Consider the following 19,582-nt stretch of genomic DNA (forward strand, 5'->3'; position numbering starts at 1 on the left):
CTTGACAAACACAGGAAGCTCCTGCTGGCGTACGAAGCGAGGACAACGGTCCGCATCAGCCACCAATTTCCCAACGTGCAGCTGACTGCCTCACACAAGGACTCCAGCTACATCACCATCGCGAGGGTGTTGCCTGAGGACGAGGGCTGCTTCCGCTGCATCTTCGATGTCTTCCCCAGGGGCTCGCAGGAAGGCAGCGCGTGCATCAGGGTGACTGGTGAGTTCGCAGCCGCGCCAGGATTCTATCAAGACATTGATACAACGTTGATTATACAAACCCCGTTTCCATATGAGTTGGGGAATTGTGATAGATATAATATAAACGGAATACAATGATTTGCAAATCATTTTCAACCCATATTCAGTTGAATATGCTACAAAGCCAACGTTGATATTTGATGTTCAAACTGATACATTTTTTTTTTGAAAATAATCATTAACTTTAGAATTTGATGCCAGCAACACGTGACAAAGAAGTTGGGAAAGGTGGTAATAAATACTGATAAAGTTGAGGAATGCTCATCAAACACTTATTTGGAACATCCCACAAGTGTACAGGCAAATTGGGAACAGGTGGGTGCCATGATTGGGTGTAAAAACAACTTCTCAAAAAATGCTCAGTCTTTCACAAGAAAGGATGGGGCGAGGTACACCCCTTTGTCCACAACTGTGTGAGCAAATAGTCAAACAGTTTATGAACAACGTTTCTCAAAGTGCAATTGCAAGAAATTTAGGGATTTCAACATCTACGGTTCATAATATCATCAAAAGGTTCAGAGAATCTGGAGAAAACACTCCACGTAAGCGGCATGGCCGGAAACCAACATTGAATGACCGTGACCTTCGATCCCTCAGACGGCACTGTATCAAAAACCGACATCAATCTCTAAAGGATATCACCACATGGGCTCAGGAACACTTCGGAAAACCACTGTCACTAAATACAGTTGGTCGCTACATCTGTAAGTGCAAGTTAAAGCTCTACTATGCAAAGCGAAAGCCATTTATCAACAACATCCTTCTCTGGGCCCGAGATCATCTAAGATGGACTCATGCAAAGTGGAAAAGTGTTCTGTGGTCTGACGAGTCCACATTTCAAATTGTTTTTGGAAATATTCGACATTGTGTCATCCGGACAAAGGGGAAGCGAACCATCCAGACTGATATCGACGCAAAGTTCAAAAGCCAGCGTCTGTGACGGTATCGGGGTGTATTTGTGCCCAAGGCATGGGTAACTTACACATCTGTGAAGGCACCATTAATGCTGAAAGGTACATACAGGTTTTGGAACAACATATGCTGCCGTCTTTTTCATGGACGCCCCTGCTTATTTCAGCAAGACAATGCCAAGCCACATTCAGCACGTGCTACAACAGCGTGGCTTCGTAAAGAAAGAGTACGGGTACTTTCCTGGCCCGTCTGCAGTCCAGACCTGTCTCCCATCGAAAATGTGTGGCGCATTATGAAGCGTAAAATACGACAGCGGAGACCCCCGGACTGTTGAACGACTGAAGCTCTATGTAAAACAAGAATGGGAAAGAATTCCACTTTCAAAGCTTCAACAATTAGTTTCCTCAGTTCCCAATAGTTTATTGAGTGTTGTTAAAAGAAAAGGTGAAAAAAGGTGATGTAACAGCCGAACATGCCCTTTCCCAACTACTTTGGCACGTGTTGCAGCCATGAAATTCTAAGTTAATTATTATTTGCAAAAAAAAAAAAGTTTGAACATCAAATATCTTGTCTTTGTAGTGCATTCAATTGAATATGGGTTGAAAGGGATTTGCAAATCATTGTATTCCGTTTATATTTACATCTAACACAATTTCCCAACTCATATGGAAACGGGGTTTGTATTTACCAAACAGTGAACGGAAACCATTGTGATAAGAACATTCAGGCTGACGTCTGACCCATTCCAACCCCCACCCGATAAGCAGGAGGTAAAGCCCACCCACTCAGCAGCCATCCTGTTGTAATTTTGAGCGTGCACAGTTTGAGCCCCAGACTCTTCCTTGTTAAATGGGCTCCTGCAGAAATGTCCCTGTCAACCTTTTACAGCACATTTGTTGGTGGAAGCAGAAAGTGTGCTGTATCATTCCGATGTTTGCTTTATCCCAGCCAGGGTGCATCTTGACGGCAATAAAACGGCCGTGAGCGGCAAGGCAGCCGTCCTCTCCTGCTGGTACGACCTCCCTGAGCGTGTGCAGCAGGTTCTGTGGAAGAAGACATCCCAGCAGGGCCACGCCATCACCCTGGCCTCCTACTCCAAACAAGGTCACTACAACATCGAGGAGGCACTGCGAGCTCGCCTCAGCCTGAGTAGAAGTCTGGGAGCCCCCCAGCTGAATTTCCAATCGGTCGCCATTGAAGACGAGGCCTGCTACACCTGCGAGTTCAACACGTATCCTGACGGGACCAGGAGTAACACGGCTTGCCTCTATGTTTATGGTGAGTGTGAGGGTCAGATGTTGACTCAGAAATACAGAATTTTGATAGTTTTTTTGGATTTTGCCTTGATACGGACTGTCTGATTGTGGCGGTCCGCTCCCTGTATGATCAGTGTCAGAGCTTGGTCCGCATTGCCGGCAGTAAGTCGGACCCAATTCCAGTGAGGGTTGGACTCCGCCAAGGCTGCCCTTTTTTACCGGTTCTGTTCATAACTTTTATGGACAGAATTTCTAGGCACAGTCAAGGCGTTGAGGGGATCCGGTGTGGTGGCTGCAGGATTAGGTCTCTGCTTTTTGCAGATGATGTGGTCCTGATGGCTTCATCTGGCCAGGATCTTCAGCTCTCACTGGATCGGTTCGCAGCCGAGTGTGAAGCGACTGGGATGGGATCAGCACCTCCAAGTCCGAGTCCATGGTTCTCGCCCGGAAAAGGGTGGAGTGCCATCTCCGAGTTGGGGAAGAGATCTTGCCCCATGTGGAGTAGTTCAAGTACCTCGGAGTCTTGTTCACGAGTGAGGGAAGAGTGGATCGTGAGATCGACAGGCGGATCGGTGCAGCGTCTCGATCCGTTGTAGTGAAGAAGGAGCTGAGCCGGAAGGCAAAGCTCTCAATTTCGTCAATAGGGACGGCGTGGCGCAGTTGGGAGAGTGGCCGTGTCAGCAACCTGAGGGTTTCTGGTTCAATCCCCACCTTCTACCAACCCTGTCATGTCCGTTGTGTCCTTGAGCAAGACACTTCACCTTTGCTCCTGATGGATCGTGGTTAGGGCCTTGCATGGCAGCTCCCGCCATCAGTGTGTGAATGAGTGAATGTGGAAATAGTGTCAAAGCACTTTGAGTACCTTGAAGGTAGAAAAGCGCTATACAAGTATAACCCATTTACCATTTACCATTTACCATTTAATTTACCGTTCCCATCCTCACCTATGGTCATGAACTTTGGGTTATGACCGAAAGGACAAGATCACGGGTACAAGTGGCTGAAATGAGTTACCTCCGCCGGGTGGTGGGGCTCTCCCTTAGAGATAGGGTGAGAAGCTCTGTCATTCGGGAGGATGACAGAGCCTCCCTCGGGCGTTTGTAGGGTATTTCTTGTTTAGCACTCAGCAATATTGCTATTTGCCGGTTCTGCTTATCACTCAACTTGTAGCTCGTCCTCCTTATGTTCAAGCTCAAAAAGGTTACGTTTCTGGATCATCATTTGTTGTCGTTGAAGGAAAAACAAATGTTGTGATGCGTCTGGGAAATGAATATGACGCTGTATGCTTAAGATGATCAAAATACGTAAATATTACATGTTACTATGATTGTGCTTGTTACTACATTACATATACTGTATACTTACAGCATATATATACAATGTTGTTTTTTGAGCTCTTTTTAGCCGGAATGGAGCGAATCCCATTACCTCTATTGTTAAGTGACTCTTGAGAGCATTTATTTACAAGTTGGAATGCATAAAAAAAAGAAAATCATATATGTTCCTGTCTTAAATAAAGATTGTAAATGGGTTGTACTTGTATAGCGCTTTTCTACCTTCAAGGTACTCAAAGCGCTTTGACACTACTTCCACATTTTACCCATTCACACACACATTCACACACTGATGGCGGGAGCTGCCATGCAAGGCGCTAACCAGCACCCATCAGGAGCAAGGGTGAAGTGTCTTGCTCAGGACACAACAGACATGACGAGGTTGGTACTAGGTGGGGATTGAACCAAGGACCCTCGGGTTGCGCACGGCCACTCTTCCACTGCGCCACGCCGTCCCTAGGCAAAATAAAAAAAAAGGGCATTTCCCCTTTAATTAAGTCAACCAGCAACTTCAACATGATAAAATAATATTGCTGAATAGACGATACGTCGAATATTTCAATTTCCGACAGTCAAACAGTTTGTGACACACACACACAGCCAGTTTGCACACATATTTAAAACATGCTAAATATAGATGCAAACCACCTGTCGCAGAACAGTATCAGTTTTGATAAATCACATCACGAGCTCTTAATTGTTATTTTCTTCTCCTCCCCCGAGTGTTGTGGCTGTTCTGATAATCAGCGTATATTCTACATATAGGTCATAACAGTACCCTCCCCCAAATGGACAGATTCGAGACACCCCAAAGTTTACCCTTTTAAGTCACCCAGCAACTTCAACATGATAAAATAATATTGCTGAAAAGACGATACGTCGAATATTTCTAATTCCAACAGTCCAAATTTAGTAGGACACACACACACACAGCCAGTTTGCACGCATATTTAAAACGTGCTAAATATAGATGCAAACCAACTGCCGCAGAACAGTATTGGTTTTGATAAATCACATCACAAGCTCTAAATGGTTATTTTCTTCTCCTCCTCCCAGTGTTGTGGGCATTCTGATAATCATATATTCTACATATAGGTCATAACAGTACCCTCCCCCAAACGGACAGACTCAAGACACCCCAAAGTTGACCCCTTTAAGTCACCCAGCAAGTTCAACATGATAAAATAATATTGCTGAATAGACGATACGTCGAATATTTCTATTTCCGACAGTCCAGATTTAGTGACACACACACACAGCCAGTTTGCACGCATATTTAAAATGCGCTAAATATAGATGCAAACCAGCTGTCGCAGAACAGTATCAGTTTTGATAAATCACATCACAAGCTCTAAATGGTTATTTTCTTCTCCTCCTCCCAGTGTTATGGCCATTCTGATAATCATCATATATTCTACATATAGGTCATAACAGTACCCTCCCCCAAACGGACAGATTCGAGACGCCCCAAAGTTTACCCTTTTAAGTCACCCAGCAACTTCAACATGATAAAATAATATTGCTGAATAGACGATACGTCGAATATTTCTATTTCCAACAGTCCAAATTTAGTGGGACACACACACACACACACACACAGCCAGTTTGCACGCATATGTGATAAATATAGATGCAAACCAACTGCCGCAGAACAGTATCAGTTTTGATAAATCACATCCCACGCTCTAAATGGTTATTTGCTTTCCGCCCACCCAGTGTTGTGGGCGTTCTGATAATCATCATATATTCTACATAAAGGTCACAACAGTACCCTCCCCCAAACGGACAGATGCAAGACACCCCAAAGTTGACCCTTTTAAGTCACCCAGCAACTTTAACATGATAAAATAATATTGCTGAATAAAGGATACGTCGAATATTTCTATTTCCGACAGTCCAAATTTAGTGGGACACACACACAGCCAGTTTATACACATATTTAAAACTTGCTAAAAATAGATGCAAACCACCTGTCACAGAACAGTATCAGTTTTGATAAATCACATCACAAGCTCTTAATTGTTATTTTCTTCTCCTCCTCCCAGTGTTGTGGGCATTCTGATAATCAGCATATATTCTACATATAGGTCATAACAGTACCCTACCCCAAACGGACAGATTCGAGACACCCCAAAGTTTACCCTTTTAAGTCACCCAGCAACTTCAACATGATAAAATAATATTGCTGAATAAAGGATACGTCGAATATTTCTATTTCCGACAGTCCAAATTTAGTGGGACACACACACACACAGCCAGTTTGCACGCATATTTAAAACGTGCAAAATATAGATGCAAACCAAGTGCCGCAGAACAGTATCAGTTTTGATAAATCACATCCCACGCTCTAAATGGTTATTTGCTTTCCGTCCTCCCAGTGTTGTGGGAGTTCTGATAATCAGCATATATTCTACATAAAGGTCATAACAGTACCCTCCCCCAAATGGACAGATTCGAGACACCCCAAAGTTTATAGGTTGTTTTTTTTTAGTCTTTTAGTTGGACAAAATGTGCATGCCACCTGGTTAATGTGTTTTTATGAGGAGTGTGTGGAGGAAGATTCTTAACAGATAGGAGGAAATGTGCATTTTTTAAAAATATCTGCGTTGGTGTAAACATGGCATAAAATCAGTGTCTTTTTTTAAAGCCGAATGACGAAAACAAAATCCCTCAAAATCTTAGACGTCTTCCAGGACTTGAAACTGCCTAATTGGGACCCACAAATAAATATTGCCTTGCATTTCCGTTTGTGTAATATGTAATAGCCAATGCAACAGGCATTTACAGCATGGTATGCTAGTGACCCATGCACAGAATTTGCAGAGGGGAAGTTTATACTTACGTTTTCCTTTTATCGCTCAGGAAGGGGAAACAAAGTATAAACATACCACAGTCTGACCTGAGTTGAAAGCCGCTGCCGGTGGTGTGCCTCAGAATTGTTTTTAATGAAAAAAATGTGCCTTGGCTCAGAAAAGGTTAAAAAACACTGATTTAGACACAATGTTGTTTTCAGTTCGCCATTTTTTCTTACAGTGTTACCGGAGGCGAAGGTGACCCACGCAACCTTGTCGTCAGGGGACACCGAGGCCAATTGCACGGTGCGGTCGCGCCCCGCATCAAACATCACGTGGAGGATCGGCGAGGACAACCAAACCCTCGAATCGCCGCTCGTTTCCCTCTCCCAGGAGACGGACGGCACCACGACGCTGACGAGCACACTGCACCTCCAGTCGGGGGTGTTCACCAAGCGCTCGGTCCAGTGCATAGTGCACCACCAGGGACTGGAGATGCCTCTCGCAGTGTCCCTCCACAACCTTGGTAAGATGTCCCCAGCCATCTCTCAATGGCTTACTGTGCAGGACTGGGTTGGACGCAGCTTTCATTCGCCCGAGCTGGCATCAACCTCGCTGGATTTAGTCTCAGCTATTCCATTTATGCTGGTTGTTTTGATGTGGTCAATCAGTGCATGCGGGAAGTGCTTCTTTTTTTTTTTACATTTTATTTTTATTGACATCCAGCATCAGACCTTCCAATCCATTACATCAAATTCACATAAATCATCTATTGTCTGTCCTAAATGTCAAAATATTTTTGTTTATAGCCCATCCATACCACCCACACCCCCACCCCCAAAAAAGAAAAAAACAACAAAAAACAAAGTAAAATCTACAAATACATTGATTAAATAAACAGAAAAAGAAAAAAAGGAAACAATAACACATTAATAATAATAATAATCAGAAATAAAATAAAATATAAAGAGATACATATATATATATATATGTATGTATCTCTTTATATTTTATTTTATTTCTGATTATTATTATTATAATAAAAATATAAAGAGATACATATATATATATATATATATATATATATATATATATATATATATATATATATATATATATATATATATATATATATATATATATATATATATATATATATGTATCTCTATATATTTTATTTTATTTCTGATTATTATTATTATTAATGTGTTATTGTTTCCTTTTTTTCTTTTTCTGTTTATTTAATCAATGTATTTGTAGATTTTACTTAGTTTTTTTGTTGTTTTTTTCTTTTTTGGGGGATGGGGGTGTGGGTGGTATGGATGGGCTATAAACAAAAATATTTTGACATTTAGGACAGACAATAGATGATTTATGTGAATATGATGTAATGGATTGGAAGGTCTGATGCTGGATGTCAATAAAAATAAAATGTAAAAAAAAAAGAAGCACTTCCCGCATGCACTGATTGACCACATCAAGACAACCAGCATAAATGGAATAGCTGAGACTAAATCCAGCGAGGTTGATGCCAGCTCGGGCGAATGAAAGCTGCGTCCAACCAGTGACGTGCGGTGAGGTTCATGGCTGGTGAGGCACTGACTTCATCACAGTCAGATTTACAAACATATGAACCCTAAAGAGTATCTTATTCACCATTTGATTGGCAGCAGTTAACGGGTTATGTTTAAAAGCTCATACCAGCATTCTTCCCTGCTTGGCACTCAGCATCAAGGGTTGGAATTGGGGGTTAAATCACCAAAAATGATTCCCGGGCGCGGCGCCGCTGCTGCCCACTGTTCCCCTTACCTCCCAGGGGGTGAACAAGGGGATGACACCTAGTGTGTGTGTGACAATCATTGGTACTTTAACTTAACTTTAACTTTACACATACAAACTGTAACACACAAAAAAGCACATTTAATAAAAAAAAACGTTATTATGGTCTTACCTTTACTTATAAATTAAGTCCATGCGCCGCAACTAAAGCCCTCACTTAAACTTTCCACGTGCAAGATTGAATCTATTTAAAAAAGTGTAACCGAGGGTTTATAAATTTCGCCTATACTGTATGAAACTACAAAATAACAAACACGGAGGCTCCAGTTTACACGAGGACCACTTTATTTACCTTCTTTCAAAAACCTCCGCTCCACTCCGTGTCATCACTTCCGCTCTTAGCGCCTTCAAAATAAGAGCTCAAGGCATATACTGTATAACAGCGCATAACAGGAACTTAACATCACAAAGAGGAAAGCCCATGAAAATAGGTTACAAAAGTTATTTAATAAGAAGCCAAAAAGTGCAAAAACAATAATGTTCGTGTTGGAGGAGTTGTGAATTAGATACACCTGCAGTCTGCAGGTGTACCTAATGTTGTGGCCCTGCAGTCATTCACAACTCCTCCAACATGAACATATTGTTTTTGCACTTTTTGGCTTCTTATGAAATAACTTTTTTAAATAGATTCAATCTTGCACGTGGAAAGTTTAAGTGTGGGCTTTAGTTGATATAACAATTATACGGCGGGGGTGCAGGAGGCGGGATTACTGCGAGCCTCAGCCAGTGCGTCTTTTGCAGCCGTTTTATGATCGCTCAGCACAAGAACTACGTTACACACATACAGTTGTTGACAAAATACACTGTACATTATATACCTCAGCTAACTAAACTATGGAAATGTATAATATAATTCATATAGCAATACGGTCTCACTGCACAGCAGACCAGCAGTTAGCCGAGTCTGGAATCCATGTTGAGGCACTGAGTGACGTGTCTCAACTGGCTGCTGTTCACCGCACCGTCTCTTCTCAGTATTGGAACGGAAAATGTGAAAATTCAGCGATTTTGAATAAAAATAATCTAAAACTGGTGAAGTTAAATGGAAAATAACTTTATAGTATAATCACTGGATACATATAACAATTTAATTTTTTTTTTTCTTTTTACATTTTTTTTCTTTCCATGATGGCAGGTGAGGCCCCGCCTCACCTGCCTCTAGTGACTGCACGTCACTAATATATACACATATAAATGATAAATGGGTTATACTTGTATAGCGCTTTTCTACCTTCAAGGTACTCAAAGCGCTTTGACATATAGGGAGTAATCCCTTCTTTTTTTTTGCAGTGCAATCGCTAATTCGAAAAATTAAAGTCAGGTTTATGGGGCGTGACATAGTTGACCCAATTTTCCCAAATTTCTCTAATTTATAATTAATAAAGGCAGTTATCTTCTCCATTTTATATATGTCCATTGTTGTTTCCATCCATTGCTTCAAATTTGGGCTCTCTTGGGATATCCATTTCCTAGTAATGGTCTTTTTACAGGCCACCAGTAGGATATTCATTAATTGTTTATCTTTCTTCAGCCAGTCCTGAGGTACATGTCCAAATAACAAAGTTTTACTTTCGAGGGGTATTTCACGTTTGAAAATATCCTGTAGAGCAGGGGTGCTCACACTTTTTCTGCAGGCGAGCTACTTTTCAATTGATCAAGTCGTGGGGATCTACATCATTCATATATATATAATTTATATTTACTTATTTATGAAATATATGTTTTTGTTAACAAGTTAAAGGTGTTTAATGATAATGCAAGCATGTTTAACACATATAGTTAATATTGTTAAAAAATTAAATGTGTTTAATGATAATACAAGTATGTTTAATACATATAGTTAATATTGTTAACAAGTTAAAGGTGTTTAATGATAATGCAAGCATGTTTAATACATATACTTATTATTGTTAACAAGTTAAAGGTGTTTAATGATAATACAAGCATGTTTAACACATATAGTTAATATTGTTAATAAGTTAAAGGTGTTTAAAGATAATACAAGCATGTTTAACACATATAGTTAATATTGTTAATAAGTTAAAGGTGTTTAAAGATAATACAAGCATGTTTAACACATAAAGATTATTTTCTTTCATGAAGACAAGAATATAAGTTGGTGTATTACCTGATTCTGATGACTTGCATTGATTGGAATCAGACAGTGGTGCTGATAACGTCCGCATTTTCGAATGGAGGAGAAAAAAAGTCCTCCTTTCTGTCCATTACCACATGAAAGTGGTTGGTTTTTGGCATCTTATTTGTCCAGCTTCCGTACTCCTTTGTATACACTTTACAAGAAATACATTGTCGGCAAACTCCGTAGCTTGCTAGCTTGTGCACGCCAGCTTTCTGAGACTCTTATTTTGTTAGCGCAACTGTGCAGTCGGTCTTTGGAGTTTTGACGACAGGTACGGCGCCAGAGTCTGTTGAAATAAAATGTTTCTCGCCTTCCAGTCGGTAATTTTAATGAGCTGGCAGCAGCCAGCGTCATCTCAGAAGACCCTCGGGTGCCGTGAATGTCAATCAAGTGACGGAAGTGACGTCATAGTGAAGATGTATGATCACTCATTTTTAGGACTATGTTTTTTAATGCCTGGCTGGTGATTGACTGACACACCCTCCACGATCGACCGGTAGCTCGCGATTGCCGTAATGAGCACCCCTGCTGTAGAGCTTGGTGTATCTCTTTCCAAAAGTCCTTTATGCATACTTGCCAACCCTCCCGGATTTTCCGGGAGACTCACGAAATTCAGCGCCTCTCCCGAAAACCTCCCGGCACAAATTTTCTCCCGAAAATCTCCCGAAATTCAGGCGGAGCTGGAAGCCACGCCCCTTCCAGCTCCATGCGGACCTGAGTGACGTGTCAACAGCCTGTATTCACGTCCGCTTTCCCACAATATAAACAGCGTGCCTGCCCAAACACGTTATAACTGTAGAATGATCGAGGGCGAGTTCTTGGTTTCTTATGTGGGTTTATTGTTAGGCAGTTTAACGTCCTCCCAGCGCGGTAACAACACACAACAACAGCAGTCATGTTTTATTCTACCGTAAAGCAGTTCGTCTGCCGTAAACAGCAATGTTGTTGTAATATATTGAGTTGGTGGCAATAACCAGGCGAGGTGATGAAGTACGTCTCTTTACTGTAGACTTCAGAACAGACTCACACACTTGACGTCAGGTGCGCAACACCACGTAAATCGTTGGCCAACCAAAAAGTAACCCCAGTACGCTATAGCCAACATTCACCAGGAGATGGCCACAGACAAACATAGATCACTCTATTACATTCCTCCCCTTTTAGAAGTTACTCAAAATAAATAAACAACCCAACCATAAAATGCGGCAGTTCAATTAAAAAACTGTACTTATGCCACATTCTTTTTTTTTTTTTTAGTACTGAACTCTTAACCCTCATTTGTAAACAATAACATGCTTATTATACAAACAGTATTTGTACACCTTTAACACAGATTTTTATACTGTCTTCAGTGATTCAGGTTTTTTTTGGTGGTACTCGAAACCTTTCTGGGTACCTGCGAAAGGGTGTTCAGCATGGTTCGAAAAATAGTGACAGAGAATAGAACAAGGATGGACAATTCAACCCTTAACTCAACAATGAGTAGATGAGTGTTATGTGTGTGTATATGTGTAAATAAATGAACACTGAAATTCAAGTATTTCTTTTATTTATATATATATATATATATATATATATATATATATATATATATATATATATATATATATATATATATATATATATATAATAAAATGTATATACATATAGCTAGAATTCACTGAAAGTCAAGTATTTCTTATATATATATATGAAATACTTGACTTGTTTGAATTCTAGCAGTAAATATACTCCTCCCCTCTTAGCCACGCCCCCAACCACGCCCCGCCCCACCTCGACCACGTCTCAGCTATTCCAGTGATGCTGGTTGTTTTGATGTGGTCAATCAGTGCATGCGGGAAGTGGTTCATTCCAGATGTACCACATCCGCACCAAGGGAATAAAAACAAGTGTGTTTTATGTGCTGCAGTGAACCCCGTCAAAGTCACCCTCATCTGGCTGGGCGGTGTGGTGGCAGTCCTGCTCCTCTTCTGCTTGTGCGTGTATCTCCGCGTTTCCGCTAAGAGTAAGTGCTTCCCTTACAGAAATGGCTGCAGTTCCTGGCAGGAGAGTAACGCAGGGGTGGAAACATTTTTTTTAACACGAGCTTTGACAAGGTCATCCGTTAGGTGACCAAGTTGTTTCCCCCACTTAGGTGTGGAACCTTCCTGCTCTGGAAAGTGTGACGTTGGCGGCATGTTAAGTTAAAGTTAAAGTACCAATAATAGTCACACACACAGACACACACTAGATGTGGTGAAATGTGTCCTCTGCATTTGACCCATCCCCTTGTTCCACCCCCTGGGAAGTGAGGCGAGCAGTGGGCAGCAGTGGTGGCCACGCCTGGGAATCAGTTTGGTGATTTAATCCCCAATTCCAACCCTTGATACTGAGTGCCAAGCAGGGAGGTAACGGGTCCCATTTTTATCGTCTTTGGTATGACTCGGCCGGGGATTGAACTCACGACCTACCGATCTCAGGGCGGACACTCTAACCACTAGGCCACTGAGTAGGCAAGTTGTGAAGCCAAGTTACCCTTTACTATCGGGGCGGTATAGCTCTGTTAGTAGAGTGGCCGTGCCAGCAACTTGGCTAAGGAGCTAACCTAGTAGTTAACCTACTCAGTGGCCTAGTGGGTAGAGTGTCTGCCCTGTGATCGGTAGGTCGTGAGTTCAAACCCCGGCCGAGTCATACCATCATCACCAGCATCAAGGGTTGGAATTGGGGGTTAAATCACCAAAAAGGATTCCCGGGCGCGGCACCACTGCTGCCCACTGCTCCCCTCACCTCACAGAGGGTGAACAAGGGGATGGGTCAAATGCAGAGGACAAATTTCACCACACCTAGTGTGTGTGTGACAATCATTGGTACTTTAACTTTAGCTTATATGTATATGTTTATGTACATATGTGTATATATTAATACATATATTTATATATGTATATCTATAAATTTATATGTAATATACATATATATATATATTTATATAATGCACTTAAAACACTGATTTTATGTTTATACATATATATTAAAAACACAGATTTTATATATATATATATATATATATATATATATATATATATATATATATATATACATATATATATATATATATATATATACATATATATATATATATATATATATATATATCATATTCATATACAATCAGTGTTTTAAGTGGGTTTTGTAACCCTAACCCTTTACAAGAGGTTAACTCCTTACTTAGCTTGTTAGCTTTTATGTATGTATATATGTATATGTGTATATATATACATATCTGTATATATATGTGTATATATATATATATATATATATATATATATATATATATATATATATATATATATACATATATATATATGAGTGTGTGTGTATGTATAAAATCAGTGTTTTAAATGTGTTTTGGTAACCCTAACCTCAAAAAGCACATTATTTCAACAAATCTAGCAAGTATGCCTTATTACCATATTGAATTAAATGTTTTTGAACTTTGACAGAGATTTACAACTCCCCCCGTAGGATCTCGTGGGCCTTTTTGGAAGTATCAGCTCAGACAGAATTTTGTCCTAAAAAATTATACAAAGTACAGATTTTTTTTAGGTGTTGTAAATTGGTGTGGAGCAACAAAAAAGGCTAACTCTTTTGTGCATTTTTTTTCGCACCAGAAGAAATTTAACAACCTCGTTTTGTCCCAAACGTCCTCCTTTCTGTTGATCCTGAGAAAAATGAGTGCTGATTGTTGGACAAAAGGCCATGTTTCCTCTGATGGGAAGAAGTTAGCTGGAAGTTGGCCTATGACAACAATGCCTCCCTCACATGGGACAGTGCACACACACACACACACACACACGCACGCGCACACACGCACACGCACACGCACACACACACACACACATTCTTGTATTTCTTACCTTCTTGAGACCACCCTATCTAGATATATAAAGAAGTGGATTTGCAACATTAACAATATACACATACTATGCAAATATAAAAAAGCTTGTTATGAAAAATGAGTTTTGAGAATTTTGGCAGTAATATAATAGAAGTCGTAATTTTACTCAACACAAGTTAAAATTTGACAAGAAAACCGAACATTTGTGGAATATTATGATAAAAGTTGGAATTTTACTCAATAACAGTCGCAATTTTACAAGAAAAAGCTTAACATTTTGGCAATTTTATGAAAAGAGTCGCAATTTTACTCGACAAAAGTCACAATTTTATAAGAAAACTTTTAAAATGTTGGCAATATTATAATAATAATCGGAATTTTACCTGGCAAAATTATGACAAAAGTCATAATTTTACTCCAAAAATGTCACTATTTTACAAGAACAACAAAAAAATCAGCAATATTGTGACACAAGTCAGAATTTTATACGACAAATGTCGCCATTTTGCATGAAAAAGCAATAATTTTACATAAAAAACGCAAAAATGTTACGAGAAAATATTGCAATATTACAGAAACAGAAAGAATATGAAAAATTGTTCCCAATTTTATTGGAAAAAAGTCGACACATTGTGAAAAAAAGACTGATTTTAGTTAATTTTTTGTTTGTAATTGATTTTCAATCTTCATTATGTACTTCAAGTTTTTTACAGTATGTCTCTACATACATTTTTGTATTATTATTAATTTTGGCCAAAGGGGGCGTATTTCAATTTCTTACACACACTTGTTATTTCATATGTTGACCAGAGGGGGAGTGCTTTTAAAACCGACACACAGTCAATTTGAAAAATCCCGCCTTTTTGGGACCACCCTCATTTTGATAGATTTCACCACCAGGGATGCAAATAGGATCTCTATTTTTTGTTATTTGTAATGTGCTTAAGGCCGATGACAAATGTCGCCATTTTGCATGAAAAAGCAATAATTTTACATAAAAAAAGCAAAAATGTTACGAGAAAATATTGCAATATTACAGAAACAGAAAGAATATGAGAAATCGTTCCCAATTTTATCGGAAAAAAGTCGGCACGTTGTGAAAAAAAGACTGATTTTAGTTAATTTTTTGTTTGTAATTGGTTTTTTAATCTTCATTATGTACTTCAAATTTTTACAGTATGTCTCTCCATACATTTTTGTATTATTATTAATTTTGGCCAAAGGGGGCGTATTTAAATTTCTTACATACACTTGTTATTTCATATGTTGACCAGAGGGGGAGTGCTTTTAAAACCGACACACAGTCAATTTGAAAAATCCCGCCTTTTTGGGACCACCCTCATTTTGATAGATTTCACCACCAGGGGTGCAAATAAGATCTCTATTTTTTGTTATTTGTAATGTGCTTAAGGCCGATGACAAACGAGTCCGTAGTGTATTTGTTCATCCTACGGTCACAGATGGGTTGTCTTACGTCAGCACTGAAAGTCGTAAAAAATCAGCTGTTCACCTGGCGTATTTTTCCGAGGATGAATAGGGAAGTCCTTCCTTAGCTGCCGTCTTGTTTTATCATATATTGCTGCCTTTTCACCTGTCAATGTTTACTGTGAGGAACTCGCATGGCTGCCGTTTTGTGACCCCAAGATGCAAGAACCAGGAGAGCTGAGAGCAGGTATGATGAGTTGTAATCTCATGCAAAACAGAAAATAAAGCAGTCTTGCATAAATGTTCCAAACATAGAGTGTTATCATCGAGCACTGAGGAGTGCTCGAGACAAAGTATAAATAGGATATATGTTGATTGGCAGCAGGTGTTCCTCACCTGCCAATCAACGGCAGGTGAGGAAAAAAACACTGCTCAGCGGAACAAACAGGAAATACAACAAAATAAGAGCACTGACAGGAAGCAAATACAAAAACAAGTAAACAAACAGAAATTAAGTGACAGATCGTCACAGTTCACTTTTGCATGCACATTAAATCAACAAAAAAAAATCCTGACTTTGGAGCAATGTTCACGGACTCTAGTATTTGGCTCTATATTAGATGCAATGGTTTTCCGTATTGGGACCATGATTTATGTTCCAACTTGTTCACTGGTCCTCATATGGACGGTACTTTTCCTTGTTGATGTCTTAAGAAAGGTAGAAATACAAGAACACACACACACACACACACACACACACACACACACACACACACAGCAACAGAATGTTACAGTATTGTTCAGGTGGTTCGAGTGGATTCTTTATTTAAGCTGCAGTGTGTGTGTGTGAGGCTGTTTTAGTGAATTGTTCTAGGTCTGTTTGGGATTTAATTCAAGGCCAGAACAGATTGGATGTTTTTATCCGCAGCTTTCTACACAAGCCGTACAATACATGAGAGGAACCACATCCTGCTTGTTTTTAAAACATGTGGGCAGAACTAAGGAATCCCACTGGTAGTCCATTGTATGATGACTGTACTTTGTGTCTCCCTCTAGAGTGAGCTGGTGCCATTGCTTCTTTGTCAAAGAAACCTGGCAGGTTGGGACTTGGAAAGAAATATCGACTGTGAAAAACTAAAAAAACATTTTTTTTACATTGTCCAGCTATTTTGACCACACAAGTGAGCCTGTGGAAGCGTCCTACCTGACTTTTCCCTATCAGCCTTAATTTATACCAGTATCATCCTGATAACAATCAGCAATGAAGTCTTTAGACCTCCAGCCCTTGTGTTTTTTCAAAGTGCATCGAATGTATTTGCTAACAGCATGCGAAAAGGGGGAGGACGAAAAAAAAAATTCAAGTGTCTGTTATTTGCTATTTATAGGGGCCAAGGTCGGGAAGGGCAGCTGACCTGTGACTGAAGAGATTGTTTGTGAAGTTAATGGTTTTGTGTACATGTGACAAGGGAAAACTTGTCAAGTGTTACTGACAGTTTTAAAGTCATACTTGCAGACTGTGTAGAAGTAAAACAATGTTGGGAATGTGTTCATGTATGTTTTAAAGGCCTAATGAAATGCGATTTTCTTATTTAAACGGGGATAGCAGGTCCATTCTATGTGTCATACTTGATCATTTCGCGATATTGCCATATTTTTGCTGAAAGGATTTAGTAGAGAACATCGTCGATAAAGTTCGCAACTTTTGGTCGCTGATAAAAAAGCCTTGCCTGTACCGGAAGTAGCAGACGATATGCGCGTGACGTCACAGGTTGTGGAGCTCCTCACATCCGCACATTGTTTACAATCATGGCCACCAGCAGCGAGAGCGATTCGGACCGAGAAAGCGTCGATTTCCCCATTAATTTGAGCGAGGATGAAAGATTTGTGGATGAGGAAAGTGAGAGTGAAGGACTAGAGGGCAGTGGGAGCGATTCAGACAGGGAAGATGCTGTGAGAGGCCGGTGGGACCTGATATTCAGCTGGGAATGACTAAAACAGTAAATAAACACAAGACATATATATACTCTATTAGCCACAACACAACCAGGCCACAAATATGCCACAAATTAATCCCGCATAACAACCACCTCCCCCCTCCCGTCCATATAACCCGCCAATACAACTCAAACAACTGCACAACACACTCAATCCCACAGCCCAAAGTACCGTTCACCTCCCCAAAGTTCATACAGCACATATATTTCCCCAAAGTCCCCAAAGTTACGTACGTGACATGCACATAGCGGCACGCACGTACGGGCAAGCGATCAAATGTTTGGAAGCGTACTCACGGTACCGCGTCTGCGTATCCAACTCAAAGTCCTCCTGGTAAGAGTCCCTGTTGTCCCAGTCCTCCACAGGCCAATGGTAAAGCTTGACTGTCATCTTCCGGGAATGTAAACAATGAAACACTGGCTGTGTTTGTGTTGCTGCATGCCGGCCGCAATACACCGCTTCCCACCTACAGCTTTCTTCTTTGCTGTCTGCATTGTTCATTGAACAAATTGCAAAAGATTCACCAACACAGATGTCCAGAATACCGTGGAATTTTGCGATGAAAACAGACGACTTAATAGCTGGCCACCAGGCTGTCCCAAAATGTCCTCTAAAATCCGTGGCGTCACGCGCAGCCGTCATCATACCGAGACGTTTTCAGCAGGATATTTTGCGCGAAATTTAAAATTGCACTTTAGTAAGCTAACCCGTATTGGCATGTGTTGCAATGTTAAGATTTCATCATTGATGTATAAACTATCAGACTGTGTGGTCGGTAGTAGTGGGTTTCAGTGGGCCTTTAAAATGTTATGAAATTAGAGTTTCAAAACTCTCCTTCACCTTTTTCTGGTTTCGTACACATCATATTTGCTCTGTAAAACCTAATAAAAATATGTTATTGTGTATTTATATGAGGTTTTGGTCGTATGCACCAGTAGATGGCGACATTTAACCTTAAAGTGACAGTTCAGTTGGGGTTTTGTTCAACTGATGGCCTAAGTCAGGGGTCGGCAACCCAGAAATGTTGAAAGAGCCATATTGGACCAAAAATACCCCCCAAAAAATCTGTCTGGAGCCACAGAAAATATTTAGAGCCTTATGCATCCTCCATTTTCTACCGATTGTCCCTTTCGGGGTTGCAGGGGGTGCTGGAGCCTATCTCAGCTACAATCGGGCGGAAGGCGGGGTACACCCTGGACAAGTCGCCCTTCATCACTGGGCCAACACAGATAGACAGACAACATTCACACTCACATTCACACACTAGGGCCAATTTAGTGTTGCCAATCAACCTATCCCCAGGTGGGAGGAAGCCGGAGTACCCACGCAGTCACGGGGAGAACATGCAAACTCATTTAAAGCCTTATATAAGTGTTATAATGAAGACAACACATGATGTAAGTTTCTATATTAGCTATATTAGCCTACTGTGGAGGTTGCCCCCCCAGTGGGTTCTTCTGACCACCAAGCACCGACATGAGAGCCCAGAGTTCAGGGTTTAATGCGGGATTATTTTCAGTTTTTTCCATTTGTTTGCTTTTCAGCACAAGGTCTGTGTCAGTGTCACTGTCACTGTCGCTCTCGCTCTCGCTCCAACTCTCCTCCAGCTCCAACTCCCGCTCCACCCCGTCTCTCCTCCTGGCTGCTGCTTATAACAGAGCGACAGGTGATTAGATAACCAGGCTCAGGTGGGCCATCTACGCACCTTTCGCTGATTTCGAAGCCGGTTCTGGCACACCCCGCTTCGCTGCAGGCCC

General features: G+C 40.6%; 1 protein-coding gene across 1 annotated transcript; it reads left to right on the plus strand.

Annotated features, from left to right (window-relative positions):
* LOC133622542 (OX-2 membrane glycoprotein-like) lies at positions 1-18,691 on the plus strand (the record flags this gene model as incomplete). The annotated part of the gene is made up of 5 exons (XM_061985370.1): positions 1-217; positions 2,119-2,448; positions 6,794-7,078; positions 12,441-12,536; positions 16,887-18,691. Coding segments are annotated over 5 exons (933 nt in total), but the record flags the coding sequence as incomplete, so codon positions are not given.
* Between the last annotated feature and the right edge of the window lie 891 nt (positions 18,692-19,582).

This window comes from Nerophis lumbriciformis, linkage group LG23, assembly GCF_033978685.3.
Source record: "Nerophis lumbriciformis linkage group LG23, RoL_Nlum_v2.1, whole genome shotgun sequence".
Lineage (NCBI taxonomy): Eukaryota > Metazoa > Chordata > Actinopteri > Syngnathiformes > Syngnathidae > Nerophis > Nerophis lumbriciformis.